Genomic DNA, 27,746 nt, shown 5'->3' with positions numbered 1-27,746 from the left:
ATTATCTCATCAGGTCTCGTTCAAAATAGCGGTACCTTTCAGTGGGATGTATTAAGCCAGGGGAGCAAAGACACTACAACCACCATTACTATTTCGCCACCAATGACGTTCCAAAATCAAAGCGCTAAAACAGTGAATGTGACGACGGCGTCTCAGTTTCTCTCAAAGTGTGTATCGCACGTACACACTTACACGCCGTGGAGAGCAAAACGGCCAGCCCCTCTGGCCCTCAGCAACACAGGGGTTTGGTCTTCCACATGAACTGCAGGAAAATTGAAGGTAATGACGAGTATATAAAAAAAAAAAAGAGAAAATACTAAAAATGTGCGCTGTGGTTCCCATTAAAAAAAAAAGAAAAGCAAAAAATGACAGTTCAGTGCCAAGTTGAATCCACAGGTTATCATTAGTATTGACATTATGAGCCAGGATGGAGATTTTATTTTCTCTTTTTCTTTTTGTTGGGGGCGGGGGGGCTTTTTCAGTAAGTGAAGTAATGAAACAATGGCACAGGATGGATTACGACGGGCTGGTGAACACGTATGCTTGTGTTTTCCCATGCTGTACAGTGGTGGCAAGCATTTGGACAGTCACGCATGCACATCTGGAGGGGGGGGGGGGGGGGGCTGAGCTTGTTGAGATTGCTTTCAGCCCACACTGTCTTCCTGTGGCTCCGGGCATTTTGGCTCAGATAATTGGGATTTAACACGCATACACAAACAAACACACATACGCATGGTATTGGATTCAAAGTTTAACACGAAGCCCCCTGCCCTTCGCGGTAAGTCTAGACACTGGTGCCTCTTGGTGCAGTCCGGCTAAAGTAGAGGGAAAGGACAAAGTGGAGGTCTGGGGGTTTAGGGGAGATCTTGTGGGGGTCAATCCTTTACCTCCCCTCTGTTTGGCGAATGGGGATGACTTGGATTAGCGATGGGGGGCATTTCCCAACGAGCACGTCTTGGTGTCAGAAAAAGGGAAAATGGAGCGAGTGGTCATCCACTGGTGATCGGTAAGCCTGGCTTAACTTCGCCTTTCAGCCAGCGGTGTGGTAAAAGCCAGCTGTGTCGAGATGGTTGACAGTTCACCCAGCTGTTTTGATTTGAAAATGTGATAAGACCGCCAAGATGTGAGCTCCATTGAGGGGCGGGGGAGGGGAGTTCAGAGCCTTGCAGCATCCCCGTGCCCGCAGTAGTAGGCGCTGCTGTCCGATGTGTGGACGAGATGGAAGGGGTTAGGGCGTTGGTGAGGGCTGGGGCATCGGGATGGGCTGGCTGGCTCGGGGCCGAGGGGGTTCCGGAGCCCTGCTGGCGGTGGAATGCGGCTGGATCACGATGGGAATTCGCGCACCTGCCGGAGGGGGGAAGAGAGAGAGAGAGAGAGAGAGAGAGAGAGAGAGAGAGAGAGAGAGAGAGAGAGAGGTCAAACAGACAGGTTCAAAAACAAAGAGCTTTAAGGACAGGCATTTGATTGGATGTTTTCCTCACACTAACACCTTAGATAATAAAACCATAGAAAACAAATCGCGAACCAGTGCTGTTGGAAAATGGAAACTACTAGTTTGCACTTCTGGGGACGTTTCTTTCTCCCAAGTCTGCAAAGCACATAAATAAACAATGGGTAATTCTCTACAGCCTAATGAGGCACCATTGTCAGAAAATACAAGCATGTGTTGCATGCTTGTATTAGCATGCTGTGGCGCTCAAAGAACCATCTAGAGGCATGCAGGTTACATTAACAATGACATTAATGTCATTTCCAGAGCTATTTACGCCATGCACTAATGTACAAGTACCCATCTGCTCTAGAGAGCCACTCACCCTAGTGGACAACGGAAATCATTACATTTTTTACCTGGTTGCGCTCATGACAGAACAGAGAAATTGTCCATCAACAAACGATTAACCTCAATATGTTGCCGCATCGAAAACTAATCTTTTCACTACTAAAACCAATTACTGTGAATCAAAGAAGTTGTGGGGATGGGAAAAAAATAAATGGATTAATAGAGATTAGTTAGTCGGATAAAGAAGACAATTATCAGGTCTAAATTAATTGCATAGCTTAATCACCCCATGACATATCTAGAAACTTTGGGAAAAACACAACCAAGTTCGTTCAATGTCAATTCCGGATTGCTTTTATATCCATCATAAAAATAAAACATTCATAATGCGCAAAACTGAGGTTAAAGTGTGTCAGTGCTTCCCATAGGGAATCATAACCTGGTACACTGGGCGTTGGATGACAAAGTTAAGTAGCCATGTTCGATGATTAACGGATTAATCTTTAAGCCTACGTTTGCCATAATAACTGTGGTCTCATAAAAATATTCACAGAGTGTTTCTTTTAAACTGGTAAAGGCTTGATATTGTGTGGTTGCATGTGACATTCCTAAAGGATGTTTCCTTGAGGAACTTCACATGCAACCACACAACATCAAGCTTTTGGACTGGGAGCCATCTTTCCTGTGTTCGATAGCAAATACATTTGAGTGCAAAAACCTTTGATTGCTCGCGTCCAAGACCAGATTCTTTGATATCTAAAAATTGGAGGCATGAAAGGCATGGCACTTTATGCCAAGACCCAGATGATCATGATATATTTTATTGTTTGACATGTTTTAATAAAAAAAAAATAATAATAAAAAATTAAGTCAAATGTTTCATTCTTTAAGCCACAGCTCAAGTCTTCCAAAGGGGGGCCTCGTCATTAAAACGTTTGGGAACCCCTGAACTAGACCACAGCTCTGGCCGACGGCACACGTTTATTCCGCTGGTTCTACAGGCTGAGAGAAATTAGGATGCTTGCTCTCTCAGAGCAGGGACCTACCTTCCCATGTGAGTTGAGGCACGACCGCACTGTCACTTTCCTTGTGCCAGAGTGGCGGAGGGCGTGTAAGTCAGCCACATCATCCATACATAACAACGCAGCCACCCATTCACCGAAACGCAGCAGGGAGACACGGCGACAGAACACACACACAGGGCTGTGAGCATAGTATTCGCATGCACTTCCAACCTTATTGTTCAGGGCTATGCAACACCAATCAGTCAGAGCATAAACACACACACATACAGACAGAATAGCGATAGTCCAGCAGTGTTAGAAAGGCAACAAGGCACATTCCAGGGCTATGGCGTGGATATGAAAAGGGACACGGCAAAAGGCAAAATTTTACATTTTACTACGAACTATAAATAGAGTAAACACTGCCTGTCATCAGGAAATCCGTTTGGTGGGTTGAAGCAAGTTTGGTTTAACCAGCTGTTGTCACAATCTACACATTTTTGCCATAAGATTTCATACCAAGAGATGCCTAAAGAAAATGTACTTCTGGGGTGTTTTTAAGCCAAGCACATTAACCCTCAAAGCAGCTTCGTTCCTGAGCCGAAGGTTTTGCTTTAATAGGGTATCAATAGGTGAAATCACAACACTGGACTGTACAATGAAGATGGCTTTTTTAAAAAATGACCCCTTTAGTGCTGGTTCCAAGCTTGGGGGTCTGGTTCCCACTTTTAGAATTGTAGATAATGTCACTTTAACTTAACATTCAGAGTATATCACCACATCAGACAAAACTTAACACCTTGACAAAATTTTTCCATTTTAGCCAGTTCTGATGTGTGTGACAATTTTTCTAAGTGTTTGAGCATTCCAAGCCCCTCAAAAATGCAATGGATGACGTGAAAAAAAAAAATAATTATAATAGTAATAACTAAAAAAACCTGGCCACGCCCGCGGCGTTCGAAGACTCAACCTTTTAACAACTTTTGACATCTTCAAGCAAATGTCATGCGTGGCTGACAAGGTGACCAGACTCACTACACCTTTCCAAGATAAAAATCTACAATGCTAAAAAGATGGTAGCACCAACAGTGTAAGACATGGCACCAGCAAAACTCTTGTAATTGCTACAAGGTTGTGTTCATCCAAAAAAAAAATTGTACTCATGTAAAAATGTTTACAAACTACATACAAACATTCTTCTATGATTGGAAGCATGTTTCTAACGTTTGTGACATAAGCCTTTCTGGTACCAGATGAACAAATAAGAATTTTGTTTGTTATTATAATGCTTTTTTTTGGAAACCCTGTGCACAGAGCAGAGGCCTCGCTTCAGCTGGAGCTGTCGCACAGCCTGGCGGTCATCAACCCCAGAGTGTTTGAACAGTTGTAGTCTAAACCTGCTTTAAGTCAGCAGAACGCTGACTCCGCCTCTGTATCTCTGATAGCAAAAGCTGATCAGTCTTAATCATGTTTTTCCTTTTCCACATTTTGATCCAGTGTCCCTACTGTACCCTATTGGCCCATAAGAACTATTTAGCCAGAGATATTCCATCTTGGCCAAATCAGTTGCCTTTATATCGAGAGCTAAATTCAGACAGACAGACTAGTGTATGAAAACCTACATACTGTACATGTAGACATCGAGTCAGAGGACAAAGACAGACATGAAAATAAAGACACACAATAGGACAGCTGTAGCCAAAGAGGCCGGTATGGGACTGTGATGGTAGATGTACAACATAGTGAACCAATGAACCATGGGTTCATGGTTCATCGGTAGGTGATCAAACTCCACTATGTACATGAAAACATAGGGCTTTGACGGAATGAGTACAACACAGCCTGTACACAGGGATATTATTTGATTCGAAAAATACAAAAAAAAAAAAAGGAGCAGAGTAGTTCTCAGTAGTAGTTATGAGGTTTTTTGAGGAGCCATTCAGTGGGTCAAAATGATATTCTTGGTAATGAGAAATGATCCTATCATTTCGAATCATGGTGCGTTGCTGATATTGGCAAGCTACTTCACTTTACTTTAATTGTGGAGCGTTAGAAAAAGGTGCTCTGAACAAAGTGTACCTCTGTCTCACTGTTTACTAATGGAAAGTGATTAGCAACTAGTTGACATAAGATTAGCACCCGTGTGCGAGAACATTTTGTGTATATGTGAACGGTTCTTAATATTTACTTGGATTAGGCAGGCTAGGTGTCTGAGTGCAGGAATGCCTGGGTGGAGGTAAAATTAAGTGAAATCCAAACACTTTTAAAACACATTCAATGTGTAGCCTTAAATGTTTTTGAACATCTGTCGGTCAAATCGACCTTTTTGGTAAATAAGAAACTATCCTATTGGTGTGTTGCTTATATTGGCACATACTCTTGTTATCGATAATTGATAGCCTTTTTTCACACTTCATAATGCATTTTGACATTATGATTCTGTCGCCTTTCGAGAACAGATATTTGGCTCCCAGGAGGATATTTAATTGACATCCAGTAAATGAAGCCCATTTAAAAAGACTTTCCAGACCTTTTGTACAAACCTTGAGTATGAACCCCGACAGCCAAACACCTAAGCCTGAAAATAAGGAAGCGGAGGCAGAAAAACCACCAACAAACTCACAATGCAAGTCGGTACAACATCCGGTCCAACATACCACGAGCAGAAACAGCCGCTCATGACACTGGTGACAGACGGAGCATGCAGGGGACTGTTAATGAATCGTGAGCGTACAAAGCAATGGGTTAGTGTGTGAAAGCCAAGGCCACAAAAAACAAAAAAACAAAACTGAAAAACATGGATGGATGGAGGAGCGTTCGCAATGGGCGATTCATGGCGGCCTTTAGGACAAAATGGAGAAGAAGGGCGTCTGACAAGAGGACACAAAATTGAGCAGAGGCGGAGTCTCCCTTACGAGTCACTTTGACTCCGGTAGCGTCTCCCCAGGGTTTTCTGCCTGGTTTTCAGGCTGTTGGGCGTTTGCCGTGGGCTCGGGCGCGGGCATGGGCGAGGGGATGGGCTGAGTCTGGACTGTGGCCTGGCTTTTCGCGCCTTCTGAACCCGGCCTAGAGGAGGGCTGGACTATGATTACTGTGTTACCTGTTGAGGAGGATGACAACAACACAGAACAAAACACTGAGTCCCCCACAGTGTGAGACCATGTATGGAACAATGGATTTCCAAACGGTGAAAACTCAGCTCCAATCTTTCAGTCATGCAGACGTCAGAAGTCGAAGGCTGTATTTCCAACGGACACAACATATATACCTTCTTTGGGGCTCCATTAAACCAATCACCACAGGGAAAACTTAATGACAAAGCAAGAATACTCCAGTGACAATCTCGCACTTGAATAAACTGAGTGGTCTACAATCAAAGTTTTTATACTTTCTAAGACCACGGGAGCCAAGACACTTATACACAAATGTCGTCTTTCAGAGTGAAGAACATCAAACGTCTGCTTTACTCTTTATTATATTCTTGATTTCCTTACAATTAGCTTTTTTTTTGGTCAGCCAAATATATATTTTCTAGCTAGCTAGCTCAACACTCATACACACAATTTGATCTTCAAACCTCCAGTTACTTCATACATCTTCATGGCTGTTCCTCTGTTACATTTTTGGTTGATTTGAGTTTGGTGAACTCAACGCTGCCCTTTCATGGAAACGTGCATAGATAATGAGCCTCTCTGAGAAAAAGACATCATGTTTTTCAAAGAAAAACATACAATTTTAATAACATCTTTCTCGGGTTTTCCGCTCTCCGTGAGTACATAAAATGCTCTCAAACATTTGCATAAGATGAAACTCAGCCTGCCACTCAGAAACCGGTTCGTTCGCAGCAACCACATTACACAATTAACAGGAGATCTTGTACTGTGTACAAACCTTCTGTGTACTGTGCAAACTGAATGGGCTCATTAGTCTGTGTGGCACAGACTGTATCTGGATTCTAGGGTCAGATCTTGGTTCTGCTCTACTGCCCCTGTGCCTCAACCCCAAACCAAGCCCCACCCACTCTGAGAGGAAGTGACAGCAGCCGTTGGGGCAGAAGAAGGGACATCTGCTGCGTCACTGCGGGGAGATTGCGAAAGCCAGCACAGGGAGTGAGCGATGGGGTGCACAAGCCCACACCACGTTCTCGGTAAATCCTAGCTCAGACCCGACACCTCCTCTGTCCTGTCCACTTTTGCCGTGAAAATAAGAGTGTGGGTGCGGAATGCGGCACAGATTTTTAAAAAAACAAGGCAAAAAAATAAATAAATATTTTTTTACATGAAACATGTAATTTGCTCTTCCGGTACAAACTGCATTCACATGGCAGTGGTATGCAGCTGAGAGCAAACTGGAGACTCATTGTTTTCCAATGAGACTGTGGGAGAAAGTTTTGTCTCCACCAGCGCCCCTGTGTTGTATAATAAAGGCCGAAAGGAATTCAAACATTTAAGCACACAGAATGATGTGTGGAGAAGGATTGGTGTCGAACTTAATGCCCCAGGAAAGTATTCCTCCCAAATATATTTGCAGAATGGAATAGCTGACAGTCATTGTAAGGAACTAGGAACTTGCTCTGTATCAAGACTGTAGCTGCGGGACAGTCTGTAGCTGAACACTGAGGCCCATCAACCACTCCACAACATTTAACAGTTATCGATGCAATCTACTACCATACAAGTATGGAACTTCAATGCCCCATCCTACTGAATTCTCATGGACATGCCCACTTTTTCTGGTAATTTAAAAGGGAATCACAGAATTGTTGCTGCTTGCTCAAAAAACAGTCATCAGCCTACAAGTGGGAAGCAAGAAGATGCAAAAGGTCACTCCATCTGTGCAAAGCCAGGGTTGGAATGAAGGAAAAAATAAATACACTGGCAGGAACTGTGAAGGAGAGCGAAGGGTGCGTGGTCCATTGCTGTCCTCGCTAAAGATCGCCTTCACTTCATGTTAGCGTCACAAAATGTGGGCATTTTTCGTACACAAAAGCACACCTGTGCTCTCTATTGTCGGAAGGAAAAGGGCCAACAAGAAACGTCATAAGCTGAAGTGGTTCTGCTTCCATCTCAAGGGGTTGCATTGACTGTCGTTCATACACTCCATGAACAATGTACACACTGCACAATCAAGACCTTTTTTTTTTTTCCCCCCTGTCCCCAGTGATTGGTGCTCCATCTTGAATTTGGGGTTCCACTTACACTATCGGGCCCGTGAAAAATCATGACACACACACAAACACACACACCACTCTCACCTCCGTCCTGTTCAGCCTTGATCTGGGCTTCTAGGTCCTCGGGGTCCACATACTGGTAGTTCTCATCGTCCTCTGGTGGTTTGCACTTTCCGCAGCAGAAGCAGCAGCAGCAACAACAGCAGCAGCACGAGAAAAGTGTGCAGCACAGCACCAGGCTCTGCAGGAACACACACACACACACACACACACACAAATATATAAAAAAATATATACAACAAATGCAATTCTAAGCATAGATTTGAGCCCCCTGTTTCTGACAGTTGAATATATTTGGCTTTTTTTTTTTTTTTTTTTATACCTTTTATTCTATTTTTTTCTCTCAGACCGTTAAGCTTTTTTTCTATGCTAATTGTCTGTAGACATGCACCAGTGACATGCCAGGACTTCTACTCTGTGAGATAAGTACTGGAGGTAAGTTAAGGTATGTTTCGTTTAGAAGGATTTCAATGTATATTTAATACAAAACAGACAATTAACACTATTATATAATTTAATACAACACAGACAATTAATACTATTATATAGTTATAGAACCCAGAATCGCGATTGTGACACCGCCCCTTGCAGCCGCCTGTGCCTCCTGTCGATTACTCACATTTTAGTGTTTTTAGAGCTTATTGTGCGTAATCTCATGGTGTTATGACATTTCACTGCATATACTGTATGTATACGACAAATACACCTCTTGACCACACACACACACACACACACACACACACACACACACACACACACACACACACACACACACACACACACACACACACACACACACACACACACACACACACACACACACACACACACACACACAGCAAGCCAGCATTTTTAACCACATGCCTTTAATCACAACCACTGCATAAAGGAACCAATTAAAAAATGGATTGCGTCGGTCTGATTTAGAGCTGGGTATTGAAAAACGTTCAATACCAGTGAAGACATGGATCTTCGACTTTGATGCTGCTCTCTAAAGGTACAATGTTTGATTCGCTTGTTTCACAAATTGATAATGATCATCCATTGTTAATAAATGCCAGTCAATCGACTGTTATCTTGATGGCTGCTGAGATTTCAAGCTCAAGCTCAACACTCAGCCTACACCAGACACTGTTTAGGAAGCAATGCCCCTCACACCCAGACCTGTCAATCGCCCCTCAATCTCCCCAAATGACCAGCGTCACAAGAGCTACGTAACAAGCCCCTACTGCAAGGGTTAAGAAGCCTCATTGAAAAGGAGCAGTCAGGTTTGGCAGTGTTGGCTTCCTTTAGTGGTTGCTATTTGTGCAATGTCTGCCTATGACACTTGAATGAAATTTCTCGCCTAAAATGCCCCAAAAAAAAATAAAAAATAAATCACACCTTACAGTACAAACTTTTAGTAACATTTGTGGCTCAGTGACACTGATAAACCAATTAGACATCGGTATGAGATACTGAATGCCACAGAATGTTCAGATTTCATACGATAGCATTTATACGATTGGAATGATACCATAAAAGTATGAAATTTCTGACCAATGGGCTTGGTCAAACTGCCCACTTGGACACGGTAGAAATTACACTTGTACGTTTAGGGTTGTGACCGTACTATATTCATTTTTTCTGACCGTGGTGAAAGCAACGTATAACTGTGGTATTGCGGTTTACCAAGTGGGTGTAAGAGTGACAGAGAACGTGTCCCCATCACACACGCTTGCCCATAAGGAAACGGAGTGAAATGAATAACCTACTACGAAAATAAAAACACTGTTTTGGCACACTGATCATGGACGACCCATCGCTAGTGCACAGTGGGTACAGTCGATATTGTCCAAGAGGGAGCCATCGGGGTGCAGAGCCACGATTATTTAAAATTATATGGTTATGTTTACAATGATATATTGAGGAGGAAGACTCTGTTTTTCCCAGTAAAAGGGCGTTGCTGCCCCTGGCTGTGTCTCGTTCATATTCGCATTGAACAGGCGAATCTGATTTGACTGACAAAATTCTGAGTCAGGTACAGCCCTAGAAACAATTTATAAATATAAGACACACACACACACACAAGCACACACACACACACACACACACACACACACACACACACACACACACACACACACACACACACACACACACACACACACACACACACACACACACACACACACACACGAAACGTCTCCCCTTCGCAGCACACAAAGCTCGAGTGATGAGTGGAAGCAACTTAAAAGTTACTCCAGAAGGATGATAACTGAGCAATGATTATTGTGTTTATATTTAATATCCTCCTGTAACTTTCACCAGCAAAAAGAATGAAATACAAAAAAAACAATATTAATATTTTTTTGCAGGGATGACGTAATGAGCTCAATACTGCGGTGACGTCTCCTAACCGTGGTATTGTGGTAATGCGATTATCGACACAGCCCTGTCTTTGTTATCTTAGCGTTATTTACAATAAATACAAAAAAAACCACAACAGCTTTACAAAGATTATGCACCAGAGCGTTACATATTATTAAAAGTATTACAATTCCCAAACATCGCTCAAGTACAAAAAGCAATATTCAGACACACCAATGCAAAGAAGAACAAAACAACTGATGTACAGCACCTCCGATACACATTCTATGCTGCAAGACCAGGTCAGGCACATCCAGCTGTCTGCCCTGGACCTCCATGGGCACATGTTCTCGGCACAAAGTCTGAGACGCAGTGGCAAAGCACTGGGTCCGATCCGACCACAAAACTCGATGCTGTCGTTCAGGGTCCAATCGCCACTCCCGCTAGACCACCCAGTACTCCTTTTCGTGCAGAACCGTGACTTTCAGCTAAAGCGCCGATCCTCTGCAGACCGCAATTCATGGCAAGTCAGGTGGTGAGTTGCAGATGACCGTAATCCTGCATGGAGGAGAAACCTTTTTTCCTGCAGCTGTCTGTCGGTGCCCATTTCAAAGCATAGCCCGTCCTACGCAAGACCCCCCGACCTAACATTTTTGTATGCCTTGCCCACGCGCCTATTACTGCCTCGCTTTCAAAACAGCCCTCGACAAGATGTAAACGACTTTATAACAGCACCGCTGTAGCGATGTGTCTTTTGTTCGCGTGTCCGCGTCACTCGGCCTTGGTCTAACCATTGACGCAAACACACGTCAGACACCCACTTCAATCAAAAGGCAATCGCTCTCGCTCCATCTGACCACGCTGTCTTTCATTATGAACAGGCATGATGCAGGCAGCCTGCTTCTCCCATGAGAATGGAACTCTGAGATTATGAAAGTAATGGGTGATTATGGCAGTGTATCGAAGAAAAGAACAAGAATTACCATCACCAGAACTGGTTAGGAAAAAATAACTGGTCTGTCTAAAGACCAAAAGATTCTTAAGTTAAAACCTCGCAATCACAAAGCTGACAAAAACAGGACATAAGAAAAAAAAAAAAAAAAAAAAAAAAAAAAAAAGGATTAAAATTAATTATATTAATGAGTTTCCAGTTGTAGCTTCAAGTGACGTTGGCAGCAGCTACTGCTCCCTTCCTGCTCATTGTTGTTCTGTTCACGTCCCTGTTTATCCAGTCGTTTATGGCGGCTTACAACAGAGAGTTGTTGCTTGATATCCATGATTCTGCATTGGATCTGTATAGTCGGAACCTGGGGAAGAACATCTTGCTGCCTCTTCCATTCCTGTCAGCACCTTGGTAAGTCTGCCGTCTGGCCTGCCAGCTACACCGGAGGCCCAGAAGATGCCGACAGCGACCGAGGAAACAGGGGAGAAGAACCAGCCTGTTGGTTTGGGTGAAAAGGCAGCAAGACAGGCAGTGCTGTGGATTACCTGCGGTGTCCACCGCTGCCTCAGCACTACCCTGCAGTTAGACTGAACTGGCTCAGGCCCATCTATGCTAACAACAGCATTCCCCTGCACCTTCACCCGGTAAGACAATTGCCCGCCCAAGTCCGGTGGTGTTGACTTCAGGAACATGCTGCCCGTGGCTCAGGCAGCACCGTCAGACACCACGAAACGTCTGATTAAGATGGCTTTAATCAATACGAGGTTGTGTGTAACAAATCGTTTATCTTGACTTCGTGTCTGACTAAGACAAGTAGAAACCGAGACCTGGTAAAAATGTGGAGAGAACATGGCCTTGACTGAACTGTGTCCCATGGATTGTAACTTTGTCAGTGCACCCAGGATGTCCGGTAAAGGACAAGCTGCTGTTTTTACCAAACAGTTCCGCTCCGTGGACATCGGTGATTTCAACACTTTTGAGGAGTATATGCTCAGGATTGGGTCAGCTAATCGTCAGCTCACCTGGCCCAAATAATGGCTTTCTAACTGAATTTGCCAAGCTTTAATCTTCTGTGGTTGTTAAACTCGACAAAGTTATTATGATTGTTGGTGATTTTAATGTACATGTTGATGATGCATCAGATATGTTTGCTGCTGAGTTTTTAAGCACAACTCCTCAGTCTTTTAATTTAGCGCAACATGTATCAGGGGCAACACACAATCATGGTCATACTCTTGATTTGATTTTCACTTTGGGTCTGAACCTTAAGGCTCTATGTATCGACGACTTATTTGTGTCTGACCACACGTGCATTATTTTTGACACTGATGGATTGGATGTAATTAAAAACAAACGCACTTCCTTCCACTCTCAATAGCCACTCTGCTGACAACTTCTCCTCTGTCTTTCTAAAACTTAGCAAGGATACGGCTTTGCCTGTGCTGACTCATGACTCTGCTCCATTAACAACCGCTGTTTCGGTTGTTAGATTCTAGATCCTTAGATTCGGTTGCTCCTTTTAAAAACAAATAATTTGTACTGTTAAAACATCCCCTTGGATGAATGACAATATACATGGTCTCAAACGAGTGTAGAAAGGTTGGAAAAATACTAAACTGGAGGTTCACTTTATTTACATGAAGGAACTACTTTCATCTTTTAATCAGAAAGTGAAAGAAACAAGAACTGCCTATTTTTCCAAATTGATTTCCTGTAACAAGATAAATCCTGGAGCTTTGTTTAGCACAATCAATAAACTGGTAAAACCCTGCCCCTCCCCCTGCACCGGTCTTTTGAAATGGCGACTGTGAAATGCTTCTATCATTCTTTGTGGATAAGGTCACTAATATAAGATCTATGATCTTGCTTTGTTGTACCCCTGGGGTTGACTGTCTGGCCCATGTTTCAGGCCAATTTCTTCAGAGGAAGAAATCTCCCAAATGTGCCCCTCCTCTAGTCCTCTTGACATTGTTCCAACCTCTCTATTTAAGGATGTCTTTGGCTCTTTAGGCCCACACATACTCTGCATTCTCAATAACTCCCTTAGTTCTGGCTGTGTGCCTGATTACTTAAAACATGCTATAATTTAGCCACTCTTAAAAAAGCCAAGCCTTGGCCCATTGCTTCCCAGTAACTACAAACCTATATCCAAACTTCCACTTATTTACAAAGTCTTAGAGAACTGTCTAAGCAACCCCTACATGTCCTGGACAACAATGATATATTTGATAAGTTCTAGTCTGGTTTTCGTCTGAGGCACAGTACTGAAATCGCTCGTCTCAGGGTTTCAAACAACATCCTAATGCATGCTGTTGCCGAGGAGCGTTCAGTTCTGTTGCTGCATGACCTAAGTGCAGCTTTTGACACTATTGACCACTCTATATTCTCCTTAGTAGGCTCAGTAATGGGTGGGTATAACTGGAACTGCCCTTGACTGGTTTGCCTACTACTTGTCAGATCTGAGTTTTTCTATGGCTTTTGATGATTATGTCTCTTCATCTGCTCTGCTGACTTTCGGTGTGCCCCAAGGTTCAATCCTTGGTCCTATTCTTTTCTCCCTGTATATGCTCCCCCTTGGTCCCTTAATTAAGGTGTTTTAAGTGTATTTATTTTCATGCGGACGATACACAGCTGTATTTCTCATTCAAACCGAATGACCTCAGTAAGCTCTCTACCATGCAAGACTACTTAACAGCCATCAATGGATGTCCTAACTTCCTCCAGCTTAACCCTGACAAAGCAAAAGACTGATTATACAATCTGATTATTGTAATGTACTGTTCACCACCCTGAGTCGCTCTTCTGTGTCTCGGGTCCACTTGGTTCAAAATGCGGCTGCAAGTCACATATTATACCAGTGTTGGCCACTTTTAAAAAATTTAAAAACTCACCTGTATTTTAAGCAATTTGTTTTGCAATGTGTGTTTTCCTTCTGTGCAGTTTTTAATGTCTTTTATATTGTTAACTTCTGTACTCTTTAGTCATTTGTTATTTTTTTGTACTTCTGTCTTTAACTTCCAATTTTCTTTCATGTTTTTATTGTACCGGTTGTAATTGCTTGCTTTTAACCGTGGTTTTGAAAGGCACTTTATAAACCAAATTAAGTTACTTACGTACTAATAAACAGTGTCTGATGCCGGCTCTTTAGATGGCTTTTTAGTTGGCTAAGTGAGCCCAAAAATAAAATAAAAATAATGTTAAGACGAAAAAACTATACCCATTTTTGCATAATCCCAGGTTTTTCCCTCTGCATTTAACCCAGTTACTATATTAGGAGCAGCGGGCAGCTACAGTCCAGCAACCAGTAACCAACTCCAGTTCTGGAACCTGTCAAGGGCAATGGCAGTACTGTGTCTCACATCTTTGTGTGCGGGACGAAAGTGCAGCACCAGATGTTAAGCAACAGTGAGCCAATGAGGCAGCGTGTCACCCAAATAAAACAGACCGTGATGAAGGCAGTAAGCGATTGTGGAGACATATTCCACTGAGAGAACCCAATGTCATCAAAAAATGCATTGAAAACGGTCAGGTAATAACAGAATTTCTTACTCAGTTGCTTACAACCTGGAAAAACCTGTCCACAGAATACGTTGAGAATCTGTCCATAACTTCAGTGAATTTGGTTATAAATGGCTAGATGACACTAATAGTTCCACATGGTAAGATGCAGGTACCACATCTAAGACTTATGGTAGATGCCACCAACTACTGTTGGTGTTGTTGGTTTAAGAGTTATAGGTTGGTCAGGGGTGCTACATTGGGGCAGTTCAGGCCATTTTAGTTGATTTAAGAGACATGACTCTAAAGGCTGTGAATAAACTCTACTTGTGTCCGAGATATGGACCAAAGTCATCAATGTTGAATTAGTATATTAGTTTACACCTATAAATCAGTATTTACGGAATTTGAAAGCTGTTTATTACCTTATTCTACAACAATGCTTAACATATCCCATGCTGCTGAACGGAAATGTGGAAAAGCTCTTTTTCATTTGACAGGTTAAAGACTTCAATGCGCGCGCGCACGCACACACACACACACACACACACACACACACACACACACACACACACACACACACACACACACACACACACACACACACACACACACACACACACACACACACACACACACACACACACACACACACCCCTCACCTTGAACCACCACTTGGACATGAGGAAGTAGTACTTGACACTCTCCTCTCCGAACTGCTCAGATACGTACAGGCCCATGGAGCCATACTCATCGTAGATCTTGCGCTTGGTCTCATCATTGAGAATGGAGTTGGCGTTGTTGATCTCCTTGAACTTCTCTGCCGCCTCTGGATTGTCTGGGTTCTTGTCCGGATGGTACTTCAACGCTAGTTTCCTGTGTGTGTGTGTGACAGTGTTAATTTTGGCAATTTATTTGGCTATTTTAGATTAAGTTTTAGGCCGAGCTTTATAGATTAAAAAGCTTTGAGCGTCATCTTCCTCCTTCATACAGTAGTTTGAGTGATGAAAACTCTGAACATTTTAGTCTACCTTTATTCAGATTTCATGGTCCATCTTATAGCCAGATCTATGTCCTTTTCAGGTCCAGAAACGACAAAAAAAACATGACTCAAATCGCCAGCCTAGATAAGGGATTATATGACAAATGCTAATGCTATTGCCATCAAAATAAAATAAACAAAGAGATCAGCATGTTATTTGGAGCCTGAATTTGCAGCATTTTAAATTTAATTGTAATGCTCTGATCAATGCTGATTTCTCCAAGGTGCATGTTAAGTTTGGCACCACATGGTGCTTTGTAATATGACTTCCAGTGAACTCAACTTTCCTGGAGCGCTGAACAAGTTTTCACATTGACTTAGTGGCCATGGTGAGTGAAAAGTATTTGACCAAAATACCATTGAATAAGCACAGGTGTCAAATTGAGATAAGTAGATAAATAGACTACATATAAATTATTTATGAAGACAAAATGTGCATGGAGCAATTTTGGAGCAGCAGTTTGTCCTTCAGAGTGCAGCTGAGCACTTGGGGAAAAGACCCACTGAGCACAGAGTTCAGCTCCATCCACAGCCTCTGAATGGGAACAAGGTTATATAGTTAGATGGAGCATAGGAAAAAGCAATCAACCAACTTGAACATCCATTAGGCCACCACAAACTTTTTAGTCTTGTTTTGTTTAACAAATTAAAAACATATTTAGTCAGAACTTTTATTTTCAAAGATCGACCTGTTCTCAGAGTGTCAGTCATGGGAAAATAAGGGTTGTTGACAAATATTTATGTCAACATTTTAAATTAAAACTGATGTGTGCATGTATGTTTGTGTCAAAATGCGTGTGGAAGGAGGCACATGGGGAGGAATCATGTGCAGGGTCTTAGGAATAAGGAAAAGTAAAATTGAAGAGAGAGAGGGAGTTGGTAAGGAAAAGGAGCATGAGGAACAAGGAACAAGCTCAGTTACACTTTTTGATCTGATTTTGTGATCTGATCACACCAAGACACATTAACTGTCAGGTCTGCACCAGATCAGATCCGACACCATCTGACATCCAATCAGTCCAAGGCGGCCTAGCTTCCATTGTGATCATATTTCAAGTGTGGACAACAATCTGGACATGATACGAACAGATTACTGGCTACGTCATTAAACCATATAGCCAGTTACCCCATGCACCTAGTGTCCCCTCTTTCCTCAAACTCTTCCACAACCTCACAGAGCTGTTCACCTTTTAGAAATCAGACGTAACGAGCACGTAAAGAGTGGAGTGCATCAGCTACCTCGTGAACTACTAGCCCAACGGAGGTTTGGTGAGTGCAAACATAATGGGGCCACTGATCGGTAAACACGAGTCAGTCGTGAACTACCAAAACGCATGCCACCCTTTTGCGCACAGACAAGGGATATTGCACCGCCAATTCCATGTTATCAGGGCCCAATGCCGGCCTTACAACGATAGAGGTTGCACCGAAAGCCACTCCACAGCCGGTGTTTGTGTTTCCGTATGCTCACACCTGATGCGATTCTATCGCTTGTGGGCGTTCCTGTTCAACTCGGCACTTCATGTGCACATAGCTGCATTCGTTTATTTAAATGTTCAAGTTCAAGAGATTATTTGTCACATACAAACACATACGGTTGTTTGCAAATATTTATTTTTAGGTCACACAGTTATTTTTTATATTTAATTATATTTGTTTATAAAGTGTAATACAACATATATATTAATACGTGCAACATTAAGCACAATTCCTGTTCCTCTCCCTCTTACCTTCTTCAACTAATGATAAAATAAATACAACAACAAAACATTGCAACCTTTGGTCTGTATCTCTGAGGATGTATGTGAGTGCGTAAATGTACATACAGTAGTATAAAAAATATATATAATTATCTATGATATAATTATCTATGAAATGAAACGCTTCTCCTCCATTTTGGGAACAAAAGTTTGGTAGGAACCAAAGAGAAGGGTTTGGTTCAGGGTTTTTTGCAGAGCTCAGCATCACGTTTATGATCAAAACCAATGCAATCTAGTTGTGACCTTTTGTTATCACACTAATTTCCTCATAAAGGATGATGTGAGCTGTCAGTGTTTACTTTGTTTATGATCTACCATTTGTTATAAGTAGGCATTTCGTTTCAGCACTAACAGCTTGAAACGACAGCCTGATTGGCTGTTGTGTTTTATAGAAACCTAGTCCGGCTTTGTGATACTGTGTTTTTCCGCACAGATTAGGAAACACTTGTGTAAACACAATGTGTAATAACGATTGTTTTATGATCCAGCCCTAGACTTCAATGCCATGATGCCATGAATTGATTTGTCCATGACATACAAGTGCAGGGACAGAGTCTGTGACCAGATCGCTACCGACACCGACCAATTGGCACAGTTTGATATTATTTATGTTCCCGTTTGCCAACATGCATTTTTGTTGTTTGTTAAAAATAAAAACCCCACCTACGTGGATTATCCCTGCGACAAGTCTCTCCCCTAAACATTTTTAACTGTATCCTTCGTGTATGAGAATACGGTCGGGTGCCATATAGTTGTTATTATACATGTGACAGAGGCATTTACAATTATTTTGTGTTTTGCGGCAGCAATTGCCTGGTTACCTACCTAGTATTTGAGGAGTGAGAATTATTCTGATCAAGATTTACCTGTAAGCCTTCTTGATGTCTTCGGCCGTGGCACCTTTCTCCAGCCCTAACACCTTGTACAGACTCTCCCCGGCGGTGGACATTTTCCTCTGGGGACGATTGGAGTTTGGCTCTGCCATGGCTCACCTCTTGCTGCACAAGAATAGGTGAAAAAAAAATTGGTGAAAAAGGCCAAGAGAGATGAACCTTTTTTGAATTCCTTGGAGCCACAGGCAATATTTACTCAAGTAAAAGTGACATCAGTAAGGAGATTGATGGCATGGAAGTTTGCAGTCTCTACTGTGCTGTTAGAAAAGGTACCTGTCAGAAGATATGATCCAAAAATTAATCTACAGACTAACATTTGGGAGTAAAAAGGTATTATTGTATTATGAGATATTAGAATGGCCACATTTAAGAATTATATTCAACAATGTGGTTATTTTCGCATTCAGTTAAATAATTAAACAACACTTTATTTCCTGTCAAACATCATCATTAATTGTTGTGAAGGAGCAAGATTTACTCCGCTTTCCTGGCAAGCAAATTAAGCGGTCACGTGGACCTTCCCAATCGGAGGAAGAAATTGTGGGGGGAAAATATGTCTCACAATTATTATCTCACAAATCCATCCCACTTGCCTCATAGGGCCACTGAACAATGCCACGGAGATTGAGTGGCGGCCATGTTCCTCTGCATCCACTACTACCAAGGACATTAGTTAAACAAAGGCTCACTTTTCATCGTAATATCCGGTGATGTGTAATCAGGTGCCATGGTCATAACAAGCACAGCCAAGGAAATAATTGCAGGACCATGACTGAGGCTAACATTTTGCAAAATGGTTCGGTAGTATAAACTTGATTAGTTAAGTTATGGTAGCATGGTAGACAAGGAACTCACTTTGCAAGTTAGTTAGAACACTGGAGCTTGACTGCTAATCTAAATTCTCAGATAATGCTTTGCACAAACAATAGAGTCAGGCGGCTTTGTGTTTCACAACATGGGCAGTTTATGAAGTGCGTGTTAATCTCCCAAGGACAAGGTTTCAAATAGGCTTGGGCGATTGTGCAAAATTCCAATCCCCAATCGCTGGGGGGCTGCGATCGGTGATACATGATTTTATCGACGGTGCACCTGCACGCACCCTGATGGGGCATCTCCTTCCAGTGATCTGCGCTCGGCTCTGCTGCACCATTTGACCAGAGCGGCTAAATGCCTAGAACAGGAGATGGGGACCCATGTGCCTTTTGGGGTTTTTTTGAGCACCTGCCCCTCAAAGTTTCTGCACGGGACTGTAGTGGGGAAGTGAGATCCGGAGTAGTTTCTCAACAGCGCTGAGTGGAGAGAGCGAGAGCCTCTGCCCCTTTTCTCCACTCCAGTTTCAGAACACGGTAAAATGCACATACACGGTTTCAATTCTCTGATTTTTCCTGGTGGATTAAATAAGCAAAAAAAAACCATCTGTCATCAATGAAAATCGCGATCGAAGGAGTCGATCGCCGATAGACAATTTAATCGTAAATCGGCCCAGGCCTCGTTTCAAATATTAATTACCATCAAAGACTTTGTGTTTCAATTGTGTCATTACGTTCCTTAGATACAAATTCTCTCTTATCAGAGTTACAACTCAATTTCTAAATCGAAATCTCCCTTTACCCTACTGTAGATTGTGTTCAGGAGCTCTCTCTTAGCAAGTCAGTGCTGGTGTTATTAGTGGAGCATCAGGAATCCATGTTGTAATTCTATTTGGAACTCAGTGACTAGTTTTACTGAGTGACTAGTTTCACATCATAACTGATTTTGTCTAAACACGTGTGTGTGGGGCCGATTCCCTCTGAAACTACTCTCCCAAGCGGTTAACACACACTGCCTTCTCCAGCTTGCCTGGCCAATAACAATTGGAGAAGATTTGAAAAGGAAAGGGATGACGGTCAGTAAATGGCGAGTGACAATTACAGTCGATGCCAGGGGAGATGCTCTCGAAGCATCCGTTGCGCCACACACACACGCACACGTGCAGACACACACACACACACACACACACACACACACACACACGCACGCACGCACGCGTCCTGGTCGTTGGATAAAGAAGATTATGTTTTGCTGATCTCACAGATTACCCGTGGAAGTCCATTGCACAGAGGGCCAATGTCCTAGTCTAACTACACGGCTTGACGGCTCCGCATCTAAACACTCTACCAGACTGGAGGACAGACAGACACAGAGACAAATCTCTGGGCTTTACATCGAGACCAAAGGGCACATTTTATGTTTTCAAAACATGATGCTGATGTTACAAGTTTCCACTAAAGTACAGGAACTAAATCAATAAAACAATTAAGACCCAGAATCTTCTGAAATGGTCAGTACTAGAAACTGCAACCCAATGTTTCCAGTTTCCCTAATAAGTACCACCTTGCTTGCAGGGACTTTTTAGGGCCCAGGAACTGCCCAATTGGAGCCACTTTCAGAGCTTAGTTCCTCCAGTGGAAAAGGGCCATAAGACCCACCTGTGGAAAATTACCTACGTTTCTAAGTACTGGGAAGAAATGGTTCCCGCTGTGGAAAAGCCTCTTCAGCCTACATTAGCAGGCACTACACTAACCTACACTATATTACAGCAGACACACAGACGATTACTTTTATCAAAAGCAACGTAAAATAGTCACTTATGGTCGGGGGCTTTACTAGCAACACTAGGTGGCTTTTAAAGATGCTGCCAGATCACTTGTTATTTACAAAGGCACAACATGGATGGAGAAAGATGACCGGTTGCAATGCTGATAATGCAATGACAATGTGCTTAATGGAACTGTAGCAATTATTAGATGATTGCATGCCCAATGTCAATCAAAGCCTCGTCTTTGCAACATATATGTGCATTACTTTACTATAATAGTGAGGTAAGATGAAGAAAAACACAAAAGCATCACAATTGTTTGTACAACATTTGATGGTGGGCTAAAATTTCATGATGGTGACAGCACTTATATACTCAGTATGATTTCAACTTTGAAAATTGTTCTGCCCTATTGTCCGACAAAATGTCTTTAATCCCAGAATATATACAAAATTCCTTTGTAAATTAAAAAGGTCTTCTTAGTTTTAAGGCTGGGTATTGTTTAAAAAATTAAGATATTAGTACCAATACCAGTACCCTTAAGTGATACCGATACCAATAGTATACTTACTTGATACATTTTTCCTACGATAGCCATCGTGTGAATGGAAGCATTCAGTTGCGTAAAATGGCACTACTCCACCCCATCCAAATGATTTTTACATGAATACATTTTGAAAGTGTTGAAATGACTGAAATATGTATTAAATAGCTATACAAAACTTTACAATGAAGTATTTGGGCAGTGAAATTTTAAACAAATAGCCAATGCAGGAGGAATGATAACAGTGAGGAAAACTTCTTTCACTGTTCATATGGATACCTGATTGTTGCTTTAAGACAGACTTGAAAAATTGTGAACCTATCCTAACTGCTGCTGTGGTAGTGAGCCAATCGCCCGATGCATAATATCCAAATACGCTTGCGGTGGTTGGCTGCGAGTAAAACCACACAAATTGTCCTATTTTTCTGGATGTAGGTACAAAAAGGATGGTACTGTTTGACTGAAGAACTTTCGATACTACTACTGGTATTTCAGTCGATACCTTAAAAGGTATTGAGTACAAATACCCAGCCCTACTTAGTTACATGTTACTTGGTCTACTGGCTAATCATTGGATGATGCAAATGTGTTTTTTCTTGAAGATGCACTAGGTTGGTATATTGTAATATAAAATTCTGTAGTACAAAACGTGACAATATGTATTGTGGTGGTGAAAAATGGATTGCGATAAACTAAACATACCCATTTTTCATTAACATACCAGAGTGCAGAATCACAAATCCAACTTTTCTTGATTGGCTTTGACGCCATAGATATGTAAACCAAAACTATAGGTTGACACCACCAATGTCCATGCAGGACAGGGGTGTGCACTGCCAAGTAGTGCAGAGCAGCCATAGAGTTGTATGAGAGGAGCAAGGAAATAGACAGCAGTGAGAAAAGTTCTGATCGTCGTCACCAGCTATTAAATCAGCCAAAGGCCAAATAACTCTGGCAAATGCATTTGCAGCTCTGCTTCCTGCAAGGGGTCAGCGGGCAAAACAGAACACAGGGAATTGGAATTTAAAATGATTTGAACCTAATTTATTTAGACAAGGGCGTGAGCCCTTTCCCAAACAAAACAGTGAGTGGAGTATAGCTTTACAAGGCTACCAAGTCATCTTGAAAAATAACCCCTCATTTTTCCTAATGTTAAGCTTAAATGGTTGGGGGAATGAAAGTGAAGCGGTCAGGTTTATTTGTGTAACCCTTATCACAGTTACAGTCTGAAAGGATTGAAAGGCCCATATTAAAAGGATAATCACACTCCCCCTATCCCTAAGCTAATGTACAGTCACGTTGAGAAAAACTCTGGCAGGCAAAAAGAATGGCATGGGAATGGTGCGAGTAGTAAAGTGAAATTAGCAGAAACCACCAAAGACACAATGAGAAAAATTTAAGGTCATTGGTTCGGGGAAGCTGGTTCTGTTGTGGGAGAGCCTCGCCGTCCAGAAGAGATAGCAGTGGGGAGGCTGTAGTCCAAGCATCGTATACAGTACTGCACCTTTGGTAACCATTCCACCCCCTCTATGAACAGTTGTGTAGTCTGAGAAGCACATTTATCCCTTTCTTCTGTCATAATTATTATAAAATTGCCCGATCATAACTATTTTATCCCAATCACATGACCCTTAATTTCCTCCACAGGGGATCAATAAAGCTACTATCATATCTTATTTGGGTAAATCATTATCATTTGTTTCCATCCACATTTAAAAGATATTTTTAAACCAATGTTAGAAATGCTAAAATTAATTTGTCAGTTGGGTTGGGGCAAAATAATTATTTTATTATTATTACTATTAACTAACATTTGTACATTCCAACGTTCAACGTCAATTAATGGCTCTTGTTTATTTGATGGATGTGTATTGTTACACTTTTACAGGCTAATACGATGATAGTGGCATCAAATAAGGACAAAAAGACAATTAATTCCTTAATCGCAATTATTTTGTGACAGCTCTACTTCCCACCAAGGTGCACAAGAAAGGGAGCACTTCAAACGTCCATCTGTGCCAGGAGCCATTTGGCTGTATGACACCAGCCTCATAACCTCAGCCAACTCTGTGGGTAACAAGGTCGGCAACACCCGGTGGACAATGCCAGAATATGACTAGCATATGCAGATTATGCCAAAAATTCTATTTATATGAACACCCTGATATTGTCCAACATGTACAATAGAGTCAATCTAGCAGTAGTCCTTTGCTATGTCAGGGCCTTCCTGAAATAAAAATATAATGTGCAGCGTTGCTACATGGATTAGTCAAATGGGAGCTCTGTATTCCTTGAAAGCCTACCCTACGCACCTGCATCACCTGCAAGTTAACCTTGAAAGGGGTGTTTCCCTGTTGATGGGAGGCAAAGCATGTGGCCTGCATCTCTCCTTTGACATGAGGCTACCGTTCAAACTTTCTGCAGCTTGCAAGTAGTCGGTTTTATTGACTACTGCCACCGCTTCACATAGGGCTAAGCTGCTCTGCTGCATGGTGCATTATTTTTTCAATAACCACAGAGGAGTCTTATCCAGCTCAGATTTTGGCAACTTTCCAAAGATTAAAATATGGGGAGATCTATTGACAGTTTTGGGCAATTTTCTGTCAAATATTTTTTTTCTGAGAGATGTTTCTCTGGAAGTATTTAAAGTAGAGTATAGTACAGCTTTATTGATTTGAAAAGCTTATAGAGTGTAAATTACATTAACCAATAATTTAACATATTGCGAAACAATTCTGGACTCCAATACCCCATAAGCACAGTAAGTTCCACATAGTTAATAAATAACAAGTCAGATGTTTCTTGAAATACTTAGGGGTTCCTTATCTATAAAGTAAACTGTTACTGTAAGTGATGCAGGGCTTTCCGTACATAAAACAGATCCATAATAAATATGAATATGTACTCACACAGAAAACTTGGGAGTCTTTTTTGTGAATACTACATGGGAGAAGGTTAAAGACGCTGTCAGCATGCACTGTTTAAGGAATACAACATTGAAATCCAAACTCCACTTTTAAGCAAGTTGTTTGGTCAGTGTGTACAATTCCATCCACACACTGCTTACCATGCTGGGATTCATCAATGTACTGTATGTTGGCTCTATATGCTCTCAACACAAAAAAAACACGCAAACTCTAAACAATACTTTTTTAACGTTTGTCCATTCAACCAATACCAAAATCAGCAACCAGTATTACAGAGGGGAGCAATCACCCTCGGCAATACAGAGTGATTCTGAATATTTGGAGTTTGCAATATATTTTGAATTGGCACCTAAGAATTGTAATAGTATCAAACTGGGAACCCGCATTACGGACGGGCAGAAAGTCAGTGAATCTCTTGTGCAAAAGAAAACTACTTGGTTGAAATACAAAGATAGCCAAATTAATTACGGAACGGCGCCATTAAGCTTGGTCAAATTAACAAAATAACCAACTAAATACAATGTCAACCAAAGTGGAAAAGTTCCTTGAACTACGTAGTTTGCCTACAGGCAAGCTAATCAATTAATCACATCCTCAATGGCCACTCTGTGAGAAGGAGGTTTATCAAGTACGTCAACTGTGCTACATTTAACACATAAAAGGAAGTAAAAGAGAGGAAAAAACAGAATATACAGGGAGGGAGGGGAGACAGAAGTCTTTTGTATTCCACAACAGTCCGCGTGTCTCTTCTTGCAGCTATTTTGGGCTGCTAGAATTTCGAGACTGTGATGAAGTCTCATGAAAAGGCAAGCACTAATCTAACTTTAGTCATCGTTTATCATGATCGTGGTAGGATGCCGGCTGTTTTTCTGTGTAGAAAATCTCTCCACCTAGACAGATAGGCAATATGCCCAATTTGATGTATGGAGTGAACGGCTATAATAGCTGTGATTAATAGTGAAGTGACAAGACTGCCTCCTCTTTAACTACGAGCACAGGTCATATAATTCATGTCAATTGATGGCAGGACCAAACTGACATTAGTATTCTTGAGTTACCAACTTGACAGTGCATGGACCTTTGAAACGCACTGTCGGTAATCGGTAATAACCGTTTCTTGCAGGCCAAGTAAGGTGGGTACGGTGGCACAGTGCATTGCTCACAGCACTAAGGTCCTGGGTTCAATTCCCCCTTGGGCACTGTTGGCACTACGCTCCAGTGGGTTATCTTCTGATTAGGGGCCTTTCTGTGTGGAGTTTGCATGTTCTCCCTGTGCTCACATTGGGTTTCCTCCACCTCACGTCAGTAAGGACCCCCACCAAAAACATGCACTCATCATCGTCTGACCAACGATGGGCCTTTGAAATTGGTCCCCGGGTGCGTCACTGTATATCGCCCACTGCCCCTGGCTGCCCCCCAGAGGAAGGACAAGCCAGGTTGGGTCAAAAGCAGAGAACTCATTTCAACCGGTCACCATTTGAAGCATGTGCGTTGGTTGCCATCGCAGCATGAGCGCATGAGTGGTGTGTGTGCCGTGTGACCAATAAAGAATTTTCTTCTTCTATCTTCTTAAAGTCAAGTACTGAGTAGCAATACAAAGACAATTAGTAACAACAGTAGAACGCTGATTTTGGAAGCCCTGTGGGTTCAATATTTTTTGGCTGAATGACATTACGTTGATATCTGCTTGAGGTATCGGAACAATGTCTCCTACAGCTACCAGTATCTAAGGCGTCCCCAGCAAACAATGATGATGAAAAAGATATGGCCTGAAATAATGGCGGGAGGTTTTTTTGGAAAAAAAGATAAGGCATCGGTTTGATATCATACTGAAGGGGATTTCAATATAGAGATCATTAAAGGGACTGGAACATTCACCTTCAGTCCCTGCCCATAACCAAACTAGTTTTAGAATAGATGGCAGGCAGAAATTGAGGGCTTGTTGTTGGTGGAGCTTGTGGATGTTTAAACGCTTCACGCGTTTAGATCTTGGTCCAGCTCAGTACCAAAAATAAAGAAACGCAGCGTGTCCTTGTGGAGACCGTAATCCTTTACTAATCTCCGCGCACAGAGAGAATTACTTTCCATTTTTACATTCGAAGACAATGGCGCTTGAAAAAAAAAAAAAAAAAGAGAGAGAAAAAAAAAAAGAGAACGTCATTTCCTTGCCTAACCGAGCCGAGGAGTGGTCGCAGAAGGCGGGGAGATGATTGTGGTTTATGCTAAAAACCGAAGCCCCGTGTGTGTGTGTCCGCAAGTCCGGTGACAGAGGCTGTCACGCTGGGCGAGCGCAGGCAGCGAAGTAAGCCTCGCGAACGATCCGTTCGGAGCGAATTGAACCTTTGACACGCCTCGGGAGTCGCTACAGCGACCGCGTGAACGTTCGACTCACAAACTGAAATTAATGACCGGGGACTAAATTAAATTCCAAGGCAAACAAAAAAAAAAAGGCCAAGGCATTTGGCAAAAGTTTATTCTGATCGACGCGACCGATTTACACTTGGCTCTCAACCGAAATAAACAGTTGTGGCCGAATCCGGTGTGTTCTATGCGAATTCCATTCACAGCTCAGAGACGGACAACTCTTCTGACTCGCGTTCTTCGTTCTCCCTCGCCACGCACGGTTGCATCACAGCGCAACGCAACCGTGCGATGCACCTACACTGTACTTTAAACACTACAGCTGAATCAAACGAGCCAAGGGTCGGAAAAGCGAGCGGCTCTTTTTCGAGCGAGCGACTCGTCCAGAACCAAAACCTTTCACCACTAATCGCAGCTAGCCGGCGTGAGCAGCCTAGCACTGACAGCTAACGTTAACGGGGGTGAGGGGGGGGGGGGTTGCGTTGGGAGGACGCTGACCAGCCGCCGACACAAAACACATTTAACATTTCAAACGAGCAGACGAACAGAGCACCACGCCAAACACGAAGCGGGAGTCCCGAGGCTCCTGCTGAGCTCACGTCGGTGGTCGCAGCACATTGTGTGTGGGGTTAGCTGCGCGGCTTGCTAGCGCACACTCAATCACCGGCGAAACGCGGACCCGCTTCAGCAGTCTCACCTTGTGCGAATCGAACACTGTATATTTCGTCGGACTCGTAGCTGGATCATAGAGGCACCCGCGCGTACGTCTAAACGGTCACCGTAAAATTCCTCGCCGCTCGCCGCCGCCGCTCGCCGCTAACCGGGGCTGGATCTGCT

The 27,746-nt window shown here is 42.5% G+C and overlaps 1 protein-coding gene across 1 annotated transcript; it reads right to left on the bottom strand.

The window, feature by feature from the left end:
* Nucleotides 1-808: 808 nt before the first annotated feature.
* dnajc5ga (DnaJ (Hsp40) homolog, subfamily C, member 5 gamma a) lies at nucleotides 809-27,746 on the bottom strand. The gene is made up of 6 exons (XM_079996941.1): nucleotides 27,607-27,746; nucleotides 18,473-18,604; nucleotides 15,467-15,680; nucleotides 8,039-8,195; nucleotides 5,700-5,884; nucleotides 809-1,344 (listed from the first exon to the last, which is right to left on the bottom strand). The coding sequence occupies exons 2-5, from the start codon at nucleotides 18,589-18,591 to the stop codon at nucleotides 5,703-5,705; spliced, it is 672 nt and encodes a 223-aa protein (XP_079853067.1). The 5' UTR covers nucleotides 18,592-18,604; nucleotides 27,607-27,746; the 3' UTR covers nucleotides 809-1,344; nucleotides 5,700-5,702.

This window comes from Zeus faber (genome assembly GCF_960531495.2).
Source record: "Zeus faber genome assembly, chromosome: 2".
In the NCBI taxonomy this organism is placed as follows: domain Eukaryota; kingdom Metazoa; phylum Chordata; class Actinopteri; order Zeiformes; family Zeidae; genus Zeus; species Zeus faber.
Note: the sequence above shows the minus strand (reverse complement) of the source record. Positions and strands in the feature narration are given on the sequence as shown.

Coding starts and splice junctions, on each gene's coding strand:
- dnajc5ga (XM_079996941.1), bottom strand. CDS start 18,591: ATGGCAGAGCCAAACTCCAATCGTCCCCAGAGGAAAATGTCCACCGCC. Junction 15,681..18,472: donor GACATCAAGAAGGCTTACAG/GTAAATCTTGAT, acceptor ACACACACACAG/GAAACTAGCGTTGAAGTACC. Junction 5,885..8,038: donor CAAGGCTGAACAGGACGGAG/GTGAGAGTGGTG, acceptor CCTCCTCAACAG/GTAACACAGTAATCATAGTC.